Source organism: Coregonus clupeaformis, chromosome 16, assembly GCF_020615455.1.
Source record: "Coregonus clupeaformis isolate EN_2021a chromosome 16, ASM2061545v1, whole genome shotgun sequence".
Classification (NCBI taxonomy): Eukaryota; Metazoa; Chordata; class Actinopteri; order Salmoniformes; family Salmonidae; genus Coregonus; species Coregonus clupeaformis.
In genome coordinates, this window is record NC_059207.1 from 19,760,089 (window position 1) to 19,773,371 (window position 13,283).

Sequence of the window (13,283 nt, forward strand, 5' to 3'; positions counted from 1 at the left end):
GTAGAAATAGGCGGGGGTTGTGGCTGTGGTAACTAGTCACGACCAGGCACAACTCCAATATAAAGTGGGTTTTCTCAATGTTGCCGGGATGTCACGTGTCCTACTTATTTCAGTCTTTAGTCTTCAGTCTTTAGTACAGTCGTAACAACCTAATCATTACGAAACTTCTATTCGATCAAATAAGCCACATGTAGCAAATAAGCCATTCCGTGTCGTGTTAACAAAATTCGACACGTTCATTGACCTCCATACAAAAACTCATCTCTTGGTGAGCTAAAAGAATTAAACACCGCCACCTGCTGGAAAAGACAGATTTTGGGCCTAACACATAGATTTTGGGGAGTTTTCCCTCTCGCCCCGTGCGTGCCAGAGAGGAAGAGGCAATCTTTGTGCGTGCTCGAAACAAAACCAGGCGCGCATATATGACGCAAATACAAGCGACGCTGACGCATATTGCATAGGGGGAAGAGAGGGGCGCATTCGTTGTCCTGCTAAAGAGAATCGTAATTCTTGTTGAAGAAGAGGATCATGTCTATTTGTTTGCTCATCAGCAAAAATGGAAGCCATAAACCGATTCATCTACCTCACCTACAGACAGTTGTCTTGGGTCGGGGTCCAGAAACAACGATAAAAGACAAAAAATGTTCCAGGGAGCAGGTTGAGCTCAAGGCAGACTGCAACAAACGGTATATCAGTGTAAAACAACTGGGTTTCAACCCCACTAGTGTGGACACCGACGTGGTGGGTAAAGGCAACCAAGTGAGGATGAGATCTGGCCAGCAGCTGCACATGGTCAATGAGCTGTACCCGTATACCGTGTGCTTCAAAGAGGATCCGTCCAACTCTCAGTCCAGCACAGAGGACAGCGTGGGCACCAAGAGGCCCCGTGGGCCTGCCTCAGAGGAGCATGAGCTTCACAGAGGTCCCCCTGGGCATAAAGTACCAAGGAAAACAGAGGACTCCACTCAGTGCAAACATGGAGGGTCCATCTCCACCAACACATGGCCTGAACCTCACACAACAGAGAAAACTGAAACTTTAGGATATTGGAGCCAAGGATTGAAAGCCTCAATGCAAGACCCCAAAATGCAGGTCTACAAGGACGACAGAGTAGTTGTTATCATGGACAAGTACCCCAAGGCTCACTATCACTGGCTGGTCCTGCCCTGGGAGTCCATCCCCAGTCTGAAGACACTGCGCAGGGAGCACTGTGATCTGTTGAGGCACATGAACCAGGTAGCGGACAGGATTGTACAACAGCAGTGCCCCGATGCCGGCCTGCTACACTTCCGCCTGGGCTACCACTCCATCCCCAGTATGAGCCATGTCCACCTCCATGTGATCAGCCAGGACTTTGACTCCCCGTGTTTAAAGAACAAGAAACACTGGAATTCATTCACAACCGACTATTTCATAGAATCTCAAGAAGTCATTCAGATGCTGGAAAAGGATGGGAGGGTCACAGTAAAAGAAGGGACAAATGAGTTGTTGAAACTACCTCTCCGCTGTCACGTGTGTGGCATGGCACTGTCCACCATACCACAACTTAAGGAGCACCTGAAATCTCACCCCTATGGTAGATTGTGACACGTATACAAATATGATGCTAATGACGCAATTGTAGAAAAAAAACATGTCTATGGAACCACATTGTCCATTTTATTGCTGCAGATGCTCATAATATACATAAGCCAGTTGTCATTTACTTTAATAAATAGTCTGCAGCAAGTATGTTTTTTGTACAAATAAGAATTCAAACAAATTATTTTATTGTTTTCAGTGTAGACAGTTGACTCAAGTGTACATGTCTGAATATAAAGCTTGGGGAAACAATTGTTTATAGTTTCGATAGTTGCAAAAGTTTGCGACAAATAAAATCAAAATTGGCTTCAGAAAGTGGCACAGAAAATGGAAACCTGTGATTTCTATACTGTCTATAATCATCTTAGTGTGAAAATCCCATTTGAAAAAACAATCAACTCATGATTTGATATGGGATCCAATATTGGTGTTGATCATCAGAGGGTCATAATGTTGACCAGCTTGGAATTAAATCCATTTGGAGATGTTGTTCAATAGATACACAGAAGTTAAATCATTAAAGGACAAAAGGAAGGCGCAACAGCAAGTGTAAAACTAATTTTAATTCTGCACATATAACAGCACACATAGGGGTCTGGAGGAGCGCTTTTTCCGCTTTGTGCGTTCGTTCGCTAAGGCCATACTGCGTAACAAAAATAAACTCCAGAAACACATACATGTATGCACACATCAAAGACATTGGAAGAGGAATGACCATGGGGGATTGAACACTTTTACCAGGCCACTTACAGTAAATCAATGAAAAGGGAACAACAAGACAAATCACCAGATAGAACTTGCACGATACAGCACAGCAATTCTCTGAATGGGAGACCAATGTTACAGAATTATGGGCCAACATAATCATTGAATGAGACTGACTGTCATTTAATGGTCCGATCTAAATTCAAGGGTACAAGATAGTACATTTGTGAATGGCATCTCATCAAACTAGTTTGATCAACTACAACAAGAGGACTGTAAAATAGTACAAGATATATAAATTAGCCCGTGGGATATGCAGAAAAAGAATACAGAAACCGTAAGCCGATTTGAATATATATTTTTCTTCAACTATTGTGTTCCTATACAATCCATTGTTCTTGGGCTACGTCTGCGGTGAGAAGTGAGAGATGTGTATAAAATGGACTCATTTCGCCTTAGCATGCACTCCAGTGCAGATGGATAAAAGCCAGCCAATCATCCTTAGCTAAACGGTCTCACAAATCTAGGACCTGTGTATCTTAACTTCAGCTGCCTTACGCTGGTTTTCTATCCAGCTTATCTTTTTGCTTATTTCCAATTACTCACAAAGTGAATGAATAGTTATGTGTGTAAAATGTGACTAAAACGTATAAATCAGTAAAACATTTGTTTTTAATGCTTGTAAACCATATGCTGCCAATACAAAACTGACTGTGAAGAGCATTATAGTAATGTAACTTATTTCTATGTTTTCTGACAATGGAGCTTATCCTAACATTGGTCTATTTGGATATGGTGCTTATTGCAGCATCCTTCTCTCTATACTGTAAATTAGCCCCAACCCTTGAAATGCATATGTCAATGGAATATGACTGGTTCCCTATGCCTGGTCTTTAGTCTGGGAGAAACTCATGGCGATATGATCTGGGGTATATTCATTGGTCTTTTGTGAAATGTTTTGCAACGGAAACTGTTTATTCTAGGAACCAAACGGAACACATGTCCAATAGAAACTAATTTTCGTTGCAAAACGTTTTGCAATAGACCAAACTTTTTACAACGGAATCCGACTAATGAATACACCCCAGGATTATTGACAAAAACATATTGATCTAGTTCACAACTGTCACTGTCCATCTTCAAGTTAAATATAATCAGAGCTAGGGGACATTTGACACCCACATGTGAACTTACTCTCTACAAAAGAGCCAGGCTCTGTCAACTGTCTAACAAGTGCATAAGTTCAGTGCAAGTCGTTTTGGATAAGAGCGTTTACTTTCTGAATTGACCCCAACCCTGCATTTGCAGACCAAATTCCAATTCAAAATGTTCCTCATTGAAAAGCATTTAAGAGAATTGGAATTTCAGTGCACTTCCTGAATTGTCTAGAATTAAAATAGAATTGACCCCAACCCTAAATGACTGAATGTCAACACAATATACATACACTGTATATTATTATATTATTATTATGGGGATATGCATATTTGCACATTTGTTTTGTTTTTTAAAGCCTATAACCTATCACTGAGTTACATACTATTTTACTTATATTTTTGCATAACTTTCATGAAGTAATTCAAGCAAGGTCTCCAGAGCTTGGAGTGATATTATATGTTGGAATCCTTCCGTTTAGCTAGCAGCATGCTGACTAACACAAACCCCACTTCTGGAGGGTTTTCATGTGGAAACTGATCAATGGCAATGTCTGATATCAAAACAAAAACAAGTCAAATGAAGAGTAGGTGCCAAATTCAGAGAAATAAATAGGAGTGTAAAAGCCTTGAGACAGAGCAGATTCTGGTTACTCTAGTGCAGGGGTGGGCAAACTATGGGCCGTAGGAGGTTTGAGTAAAAAAAATGTTTTTTGGGGGGGTAAAAAAATAAAACTCCAGGCCACTCATGAACGACTAAAACTAGATATAAATTCTTCTGGCCCTCCAATTAATTTTGACAAACAAAATCGGTCAAAAAATATCTGTGCTGCCCTCTGTTGAATTTTGAAATCCCGATGTGGCCCTCGAGCATAAAAGTTGTCAATAGCCCTGCCCTAGGCGTGGATTAAACAAATAACCTCATTTCACTGTCCTCCCCACCTGCCCTCCTCCTCCTCATTTTCCCCATCACCCCAGTTTAACCATTCCCTCTTTAATGGCCGCCCGCCCACCTTCCCTTCCACACCCAAGACTCTCTACTGATCAGGTGCGGGTTTCATCCCTTTCCACTCATAGATGTCAGGGAGGAAGGAGTCGTAGTTGATGTCCCATACAGTTGACCTGACAAAGGTGTCCTTGTCCTTGGGCTCTGGGTACCGGAAGGCCATGTTGTTGGCGTACACAAACCGGACCACCTGCAGGGGGTGACAGTGAGACGCAGAGTACATTTAAAAAGACACATCTTTGCCACAGATAGAACAAAGACACAGATGTTTCACTGAATGTATAAATGTGAAGCATCCGCTTGGTGTTTCCACTCACTACCAAATATGGTGATGAGAGGAAGCCCAGTGGCCGGCAGTGGGAGAAGATGGAACGAGATGGATTTTGGCCGACATTATGCACATATTTTCATTAATAAAACATCTGATCTCAGTACAGTTTTCTGTTCGCAAAACTACAATCTGTTTTGAACAGAGCGGACAAAGTTTTGTAGACTTCAACCTTTGCCAAAACTAAAATGTGCCCTCTGACACCATCAGACCGAAGGCAGCGCGGGTACTCTTTACGCCATGCTCCTCAGTATATTTTGTGTATGACGAAGCCACCGATTTCATCGTAATCAAATGCGTTTTACCTTGCTCATTTTGTAGAATGCTTTTTCAACTTATTAATTTATCTCCCTCAAAATGTATTTGACAGACAAGAAGTGAGATGTCGAGTGTCTGATCCTGACCTTGACTGCCATCTGGATAGAGACCTCTCGGATGTTGGACAGTGGCGGGTACAGCCTCCCCTCCGCCAGCTCCTCGTCAGTCAACTGGTCTGCCAGGGTCTGACGGAATGACAAAAACCACGGTCAACACTTGCATATCATTTGCGTAACAATTTGCTCTGTAAACAAAATACTAAAACATGAGTAAAATATCTCTTTTAAGGGTCTTTTTGTCAATGATTGTGTAAACACAGGGGAGATCAACAGAGAGAGAGACAGGCCGAGAGTTCTGAAAGAGAGAAATGCGGTGGTATTTCTGACCTTGGCAGCCTCCAGGAAGACCGTGTCACTGATGTGTCTCACACCACTGAGGATCACAGCCAGGGCTACACCTGTAGCCAGACAATCAGACACACTGCACGTTTACCCCTTTCAACAGTCGACACATACAAGTCTCACAATACACTGTATGTGGCGCATCCATGCGTATCCACTTTCCATGGCTGTTGACGAGAGAAGGCTCATTGAGATTTTCTTTTTTTAAATACAGATGAGTAAACATGACCATCCAATGACTCTAACCTGGGAATATATAAGCATTGTTCCCTTGTCCAGGTGTGAACACACGTCCGTCAGCCAGAGTCACCGTGTCAAATGGACTTCCACTGGCAAACAGGCATCGGCCCTGGATATCAAACAACAACATACAGAGAGAGAAGCCATGGTGACTGTGGGTCAACGTGTGGGTCTGGGCCTACACACTACCAAAAAACATGAGGAGGGCTGCATTCCAAATGGCACTCGATTTCCTATATAGTGCAGTACGTTTGTAGTGCATTATATAGGGAATAGGGAGTCATTTAGGACGCAGCTGAGGACATGGGTGAATCGATGCGTACATCCGTGAGGGTATAAGCATCTTCAGCCGTGCACTCGGCCTTGTTGGTGGGGTTGCTCAAGGCGAATATAATTGGCCGTTTATTTAGGGTGCCCATCTTTTTGAGGACGTCGTGGGTAAAGAGGCGTCCAGCCCCGGACACACCTGTGAACAGGTGACAAGTTAGGGTTACCAGGCACAGACAGCAAGAGTTACACAGATTTAAATAATACAATATATTATTACTATTATAAAGACGAGAATGGCGAATATGGATCTTACCGATAATGGCTGTTGGTTGGATGACGTTGACTGCATCTAAGAAGCTCTGCACATCTCCGGGGCTTTCATGCACAAAAGCCTCCTGGTTGCTGTCTGTCTCCTGCGCTCGGCCCTACAGCAAGTCACAGGAAAAAAATATTGAATTCAAATTACATTTCTTGATAAAAAATTCAAAAATGACTGAATTCAGATTCCATTTCTGTTGGCGCTAATGTCACTCCATACACAGCGTTTCAGTTACGCCACACAGACAGTTACAAAGGAGAAGTGAAAGACAAAGTGTCTGTGTTTGGACTGGATCATGACCTTGACCAGTAGGCCGTCCTTGTCAAACATCCAGATCTTTTTCCTGGCTTCGTCCTGGGTCAAACCCTTCTCCACCATCGACATGGTAATCAGGTTGGCGATACCCAGGGCAGCCTGGAGAAAAAAACACACAATTATTTATATTCAGCTGACAAAAATATCACGAGTGCAAAAACAAGTGACAAGTAAAATGCCCTGCGTCAATTTACAGTATGACTTAGTATCTGAGTCAGAATGAAGCAAATGTAAAATTACACCTATTATTATGATTTAGTGAGCACAGTGTTAACCATTTGGTACAACAGTTTAGTACCTACTATGTCAGGTAAAGGTATTGCTGTATGCAGGCATTGTAATACAAGTAGGAGAATGGCCTACCTCCCCTGCTCCGCAGAACAGGACCTTGTGTTCAGTGATGGGTTTCCCAATGGCCCTCTGAGCTGCTAACAGCCCTGCCAGGGCAACCGCTGCAGTTCCTGAACACCGCAACGCACACTGTAAATGCATAACTCTTTCAAATACTTTTGAGCGTTTGCTCTAGTCTGCCTGGAGTGCCAGATGGGTGGGGTTTTGCATTTGCGCGAATATTCTATTTGTTACATTGCGCCAGGCTAGCTCAATCAATCACATAGTAAGTATTTTAAATGATTTCAAATAGTATTTGAACCCAGGTCTGCTATTCACCTAGCTGTACATACTCACTACAACACACTTCATTTGGCATACTGTATTTACATGGTGTGAATTCAGACCTTGGATGTCATCGTTAAAGGTGCAGTACTTCTCGCGGTATTTCCTCATCAAGCGGAATGCATTGTGATTCCCAAAGTCTTCAAACTGGATCAGGGTGTCCTGGCCGTACTTCTCCACCACAGCCTCCATGAACTCATCGATCAGGTCATCGTAGAGCTGGGAGCGATCCCGCTTCTGGTACAAACCCATGTAGAATGGGTCCTTCAGAAGTGTCTGGAATAAGGAGACTGGTTATAGATATGATACAGTACGTAAGATACCTAACAGATAAGCCACTATATTTCCTTTTGTATATAACATGACAAACAATTTGCATATTGGGAGCTCCTTAGTTAATCTTTGTTTTCAACTAATTGTACTGAGATGTTTTCATTTCGATGCGATTTTCAATAAAGCTTGATTTGATTTGGTTTTTTGACTCGCCTCGTTGTCAGTTCCCACATCGATGACCACAGGAAGGCACCTCTCGGGCCTGATCCCAGCGCAGGCGGTGTACAGACACAGTTTCCCAACGGGGATGCCCATCCCAAACACCCCCAGGTCCCCCAGGCCCAGGATACGCTCTCCGTCTGTCACCACCACCGCCTGGACAACAGGTAGGGGGTTCTATTCATTAAGCACCAAACGGAACTGAAACAGATTGGGGTGGGACTACCTGAACTTGCCCTAATGAATGCCACCCCGGGAGGGGCTTTCAGAGAGCGAGGGGCTGTCACTCCATTACACAGCAAAGCTACACCAGTATAAAGAAATCATGTTTCACTATGGTGCGGAAACTCAGCTTACCGCCACATTGGTCTCTGGCCAGTTGTCCAATATGGAGCGAATGTGTCCTCGATCCAAGATGGATATGAACAGGCCTCTGCGGGTAAAGTAATAGAGTCCTCAGACATAGTTAACTGCCTCTCCCTTTGTCTGATAGGAAATCTGACATTTTAACAATCTAATCAAATGTATAGCAATCTAATTACATTTTTACATTTTAGTCATTTAGCAGACGCTCTTATCCAGAGCGACTTACAGTTAGTGAGTGCATACATTATTTTATTTTTTTCATACTGGCCCCCCGTGGTAATCGAACCCACAACCCTGGCGTTGCAAACAATTGCGTTGCTAATCAACGCCAGGGTTGTGGGTTCGATTCCAACGGGGGGCCAGTATGAAAAAAATAAATGTATGCACTCACTAACTGTAACTCGCTCTGGATAAGAGCGTCTGCTAAATGACTAAAATGTAAATGTAATAATTTTTTGCCATCTAATCAGATTTGCACAATCTAATCAAAACCAATATCTATAGTAAATCGGAGAGGGTGTGTATTCTTATGAAAGAGCAGAGGGCCATTACTAAACATGTTTAAAAAAAAAAAAAAAATGAAGACCCAGATCTTACTTGGGTCTCCTGAAGATGTGTCCGTACTGTGTACAGGCCAGGCCCACAGTGGGAGTGTAAACGATTGGCATCAGCTCCTCGATGTCCTCCATCAGCACGCGGTAGAAGAGCTTCTCGTTCCTCTCCTGGATCCCCATCAGGTAAATGTACCTGGGAAGAGTTTTGATAGTGCTTACAGGTGCGTTCGTTTTTATGTCCAATTGTTATGCGATTGAGTTCATTACTTAGTGTAGCAATAAGAACTGCACTGCTGCAGTCTCAGACGCTGTAATGCGTGAAAATATTATTGGCACCCTATTCCCTATATAGTACACTACTTTTGACCTGAGCCCGTTCTCACTTCTCCAGTGGCTCTGTCATCTTCTTCAGGTTCCTCTGGAAGCGCATGGCCTGGATGTCCTGGGACTCTATCTTGGGGGGCAGAAGACCCTGGAGGCCCAGGATCTGCCTCTCCTGCAGTGAGAAGGCCATGCCCTGGAGGAATGGAAAGAAACGAGAGAGAGAGAGAGATGGAGAGAGAGAGAGAGAGGGGGAGAGAGAGGGAGAGAGAGGGAGGGAATAAGAGAGCATGAGGGAGAGGGAGGGAGAGAATGAGAGAGAGAGAATGAGGGAATGAGAGAGTGAAAGAATGAGGGAGAGAGAATGAGGGAATGAGAGAGAATGAGAGAATGAGGGAGAGAGAGAATGAGGGAATGAGAGAGAGGGAGGGAGAGAGAATGAGGGAGAGGGAGGGAGAGAGAGAATGAGAGAGAATGAGAGAGAGGGAGAGAGAGAGAGAATGAGAGAGAATGAGGGAGGGAGAGAATGAGGGAATATGAGAGAATGAGAGAGAGAGAGAGAATGAGGGAATGAGAGAGAATGAGAGAGAATGAGAGAGAGAGAGAGAATGAGGGAATGAGAGAGAAAGAGAGAGGGAGGGAGAGAGAGAGAATGAGAGAGAGGGAGGGAGAATTAGAGAATGAGAGAAAATGAGAGAGAGAGAGAGAGAGAGAGAGAGAATGAAAGAATGAGAGAGAATGAGAGAATGAGGGAGAGAGAGAATGAGGGAATGAGAGAGAATGAGGGAGAGGGAGGGAGAGAGAGAATGAGGGAATGAGAGAGAATGAGGGAGAGAGGGGGAGGGAGAGAGGGAGGGAGGGAGAGAGAATGAGAGAGAGAGAGGGAGAGAGAGAATGAGGGAGGGAGAGAGAGAATGAGGGAATATGAGAGAATGAGAGAGAGAGAATGAGGGAATGAGAGAGAATGAGAGAGAATGTGAGAGAGAATGAGGGAATGAGAGAGAGAGAAAGAGAGAGAGGGAGGGAGAGGGAGGGAGAGAGAGAGAATGAGAGAGAGGGAGGGAGGGAGAGAGAATGAGAGAATGAGGGAGAGGGAGGGAGAGAGAGAATGAGGGAATGAGAGAGAGGGAGGGAGAGAGAATGAGAGAGGGAGGGAGAGAGAGAATGAGAGAATGTGGGAGAGGGAGGGAGAGAGAGTGAGGGAATGAGAGAGAATGAGAGAGAGAGAATGAGGGAATGAGAGAGAATGAGGGAGAGGGAGGGAGAGAGAGAGCGAGGGAGGGAGGGATGGAGGGAGAGAATGAGAGAGAGGGAGGAGACATACTGTTCTTATTCTGCCTTCTCTTTTCTTTTATGTTGTCTATTTTAGTCTTTGAATTTTTTTTTTGTAGCTGTTGCACTGTTGAGAAGAGAGCTGGCAAGTAATCATTTCATTGTACTGTGTACACGTCTACACTATATCCTATGCATTTGACAAATAAACTTGATTTAATTCAATTTGATGAGGGAGAGAGCGAGCGATAATGAAGAGGAGAGAGCGGGGTAGACAGGGTAAACATTGCCAGTGAGCTAACAGGATCAGACTGGCACTGGGGCGAAGTAAACACAGTACCGAAGCAGAGATGCTGACAGATTAATTTGTATTTTTAAAGGTAATGACTAAAGGATTTCACCCCAAATATGGTAAAAATGTGTAAACTGTATTAGAATTATAAGACAATAAAACCACTAACAGGGAATCTGGGTAGAAACTGTTGGAGGCCAACATACCATAGTAAGAGGGGACTTAGAAACTGCTGAAAACTATACTGTGGAAAGTCACAGGCCGCCTAAAGGTGGGCGGAGCAAAGTTCCTTTGTGTGAAGGCATATAGAAAGCCTGTGTGTGTTTTGAGCGCCAGAGCTCTCATTGAATACAAATGCTGATCCCTTGCAGTGTCACACCCTGGCTCTGGGGACTCTATATTTTGAGCCAGGGTCTGTAGTTTCTATGTGTTTGTGTTTCTATGTCGTGTTCTAGTATTGTATTTCTGTGTTGGCCAGAGTGGTTCCCAATCAGAGGCAACGAGTGTCAGCTGTTGCTGGTTGTCTCTGATTGGGAGCCATATTTATACAGGCTGTTTTCCCACAATAGTTGTGGGATCTTGTTCCAGTTGGTTTTGTGTTTGTACCGTGGACTTCACGTATCGTTTTGTATATTGTGTGTACACTTAATTAAATAAGATGTACAAATCTCACGCTGCGCCTTGGTCTACTCTCTTCGACGATCGTGACATGCAGACTGGAGAATATTGTTTAATTCTTAATTAACTAGAGTCTTACAACCTCTGGGAATTATTCAAAGCTTAGTATTAGAGATATAAATTCTCATGACAGATGCATGACTGCTCTGAATATTCCCCTCAGACTGACAGCTGCCCTCTGCACCATCGGCCTCACAACTCACTGCCCAGGTTGCTATGAGACAGTGAATGTGTATTTGGGGTACAGCCTTCCTCTGCTAGGAGCCATAACTTTTCTATTTACATTATGTGGGAGTATGTGAGAGTATGTGTGGGTCTCTACCGGGCCCAGGAGGGTGTTCTGTTCTCACAGACTGTCCTCTCGCCTGTGGGTGTGAAATTGAACCATGCCTGCGGTACACGGAATCCCAGGTCAAATTTAGAGGGGGAACACTAGGTTCAAGGGGGAAGGACAGGGGAGTATGCTTATAATGTGCTTGAAAGCCAATATGGAAGTATGTTGGGACGACGACCCCTCGGAGGTGGTTGGGGGGTGGGGTGGGGGGGGGAGAACTAGCTCCAGTAGTACTGTGAGTAGCACATGGAAACCATAACTTTCTCCAGAGAGGCCGGGGGGAACGGGAGGGGATAGGAGAACTAGCTCCAGTAGTACTGTGGGTAGCATAGCGGAACGGGAGGGGATAGGAGAACTAGCTCCAGTAGTACTGTGGGTAGCATAGCGGAACGGGAGGGGATAGGAGAACTAGCTCCAGTAGTACTGTGGGTAGCATAGCGGAACAGGAGGGGATAGGAGAACTAGCTCCAGTAGTACTGTGGGTAGCATAGCAGTATTATAATGTACAGGGCTCTCCTCCCTCCACCATTTCCATCTGCATCACAGCATTCTGCCGAGTCATCTCTCTCATGCAGTCCAGACCCTACACACACAAATACTTAATCTTCGTATTCCACAAGCAGCTCATTTTTAGACACCGATTTGTTGTGCGAGGATGGTGTTAGTGCTCCTCTTGATTTCCTTGGGGGTGGTGGACTGCGGCTGCCAATGTGAGAGTGCAGTTACGGGATGAGAAGAATATGCTGCTGTTGATGAGAATACGGTAACACATCATATAATATTGACATGAGCAGCCCTGGCACTTACCTTGTTGGTGCGGGGGTTCAACATGAGAGGCTTGCCCTTCTCTTTGGTGTGTGTCCAGCGGCAGGCGTTCACACATGGCCGCAGCATCAGTGACGCCCTCAGTCTAGACAACATGGTGCACAGCAGTGGCTATCAGGTCCTGGAGGGGGAAACACAACAGCAGTGGCTATCAGGTCCTGGAGGGGGAAACACAACAGCAGTGGCTATCAGGTCCTGGAGGGGGGAACACAACAGCAGTGGCTATCAGGTATACCCAGTGAGTTGCACAACTGAATGCAAATCAACCGAAAATGTGTCTTCCGCATTTAACCCAACCCCTCTGAATCAGGGAAGAACAGCGGATTTTTCCACCTTGCCGGCTCTGGGATTCGAACCAGTGACCTTTTGGTTACTGGCCCAACGCTCCAATAGGTTATCTGCCGCCATATATCTAGAGCCTGACCAATATGGGATGTTTGTGTGGATTGTGCTTGATTTAAGCCTTACAAGGATACTCAGAAAGCTGATTTCTTACATTTTAGGAAAGAACATGAATGTAAGCGCCACGTAGAAGAAATATGGCCCTAAATTCTAATAAAACAATGGCCAGTTTGGGTCGCAGTTGCACGTAAAAAAAACAACAACAACAACACAAATAGGCTAGGTCTGAACCGCGAATTCATTGTGTTTTTAAAATATGGCCCGTGCGCTGATTGAGTTTGACACCCCTGGGCTAGCGTATCTATTTATGTAGCTAGTTATTTATTTAGCAAGCTAAAAACACAGAGCCTAATGTTGCTGGGAGGAGGTCATGTCATTCGAGGAGTGGGTGAGTGACCGACTTCTTGCCATCATATCATTTGTTGGTGGCTACAG

At 44.5% G+C, this 13,283-nt stretch overlaps 2 protein-coding genes across 2 annotated transcripts in view; one reads left to right on the plus strand and one right to left on the minus strand.

Moving 5' to 3' along the window:
* Positions 1 to 3,007, plus strand: aptx (aprataxin). The gene has a single exon (XM_041900228.2). The coding sequence runs from the start codon at positions 529 to 531 to the stop codon at positions 1,585 to 1,587; it is 1,059 nt and encodes a 352-aa protein (XP_041756162.1). The 5' UTR covers positions 1 to 528; the 3' UTR covers positions 1,588 to 3,007.
* The window catches only part of me2 (malic enzyme 2, NAD(+)-dependent, mitochondrial), a 22,810-nt gene continuing 11,651 nt past the window's right edge, over positions 2,125 to 13,283 (minus strand). Inside the window, exons 2-15 of the mRNA XM_041900224.2 lie at positions 12,429 to 12,567; positions 9,108 to 9,241; positions 8,768 to 8,917; positions 8,162 to 8,237; positions 7,799 to 7,960; positions 7,375 to 7,588; positions 7,001 to 7,098; positions 6,623 to 6,736; positions 6,317 to 6,428; positions 6,057 to 6,199; positions 5,740 to 5,842; positions 5,479 to 5,549; positions 5,179 to 5,277; positions 2,125 to 4,636 (exon numbers count right to left, since the gene is read on the minus strand). Coding sequence (XP_041756158.1) covers positions 4,478 to 4,636; positions 5,179 to 5,277; positions 5,479 to 5,549; positions 5,740 to 5,842; positions 6,057 to 6,199; positions 6,317 to 6,428; positions 6,623 to 6,736; positions 7,001 to 7,098; positions 7,375 to 7,588; positions 7,799 to 7,960; positions 8,162 to 8,237; positions 8,768 to 8,917; positions 9,108 to 9,241; positions 12,429 to 12,542 — 1,749 coding nt within the window. The 5' untranslated portion in view covers positions 12,543 to 12,567 and the 3' untranslated portion in view covers positions 2,125 to 4,477. The remainder of the gene's footprint in view (positions 4,637 to 5,178; positions 5,278 to 5,478; positions 5,550 to 5,739; positions 5,843 to 6,056; positions 6,200 to 6,316; positions 6,429 to 6,622; positions 6,737 to 7,000; positions 7,099 to 7,374; positions 7,589 to 7,798; positions 7,961 to 8,161; positions 8,238 to 8,767; positions 8,918 to 9,107; positions 9,242 to 12,428; positions 12,568 to 13,283) is intronic.

Excerpts from the sequence above, each read along its gene's own strand:
- aptx (XM_041900228.2), top strand. The coding sequence starts at position 529 with ATGTCTATTTGTTTGCTCATCAGCAAAAATGGAAGCCATAAACCGATT.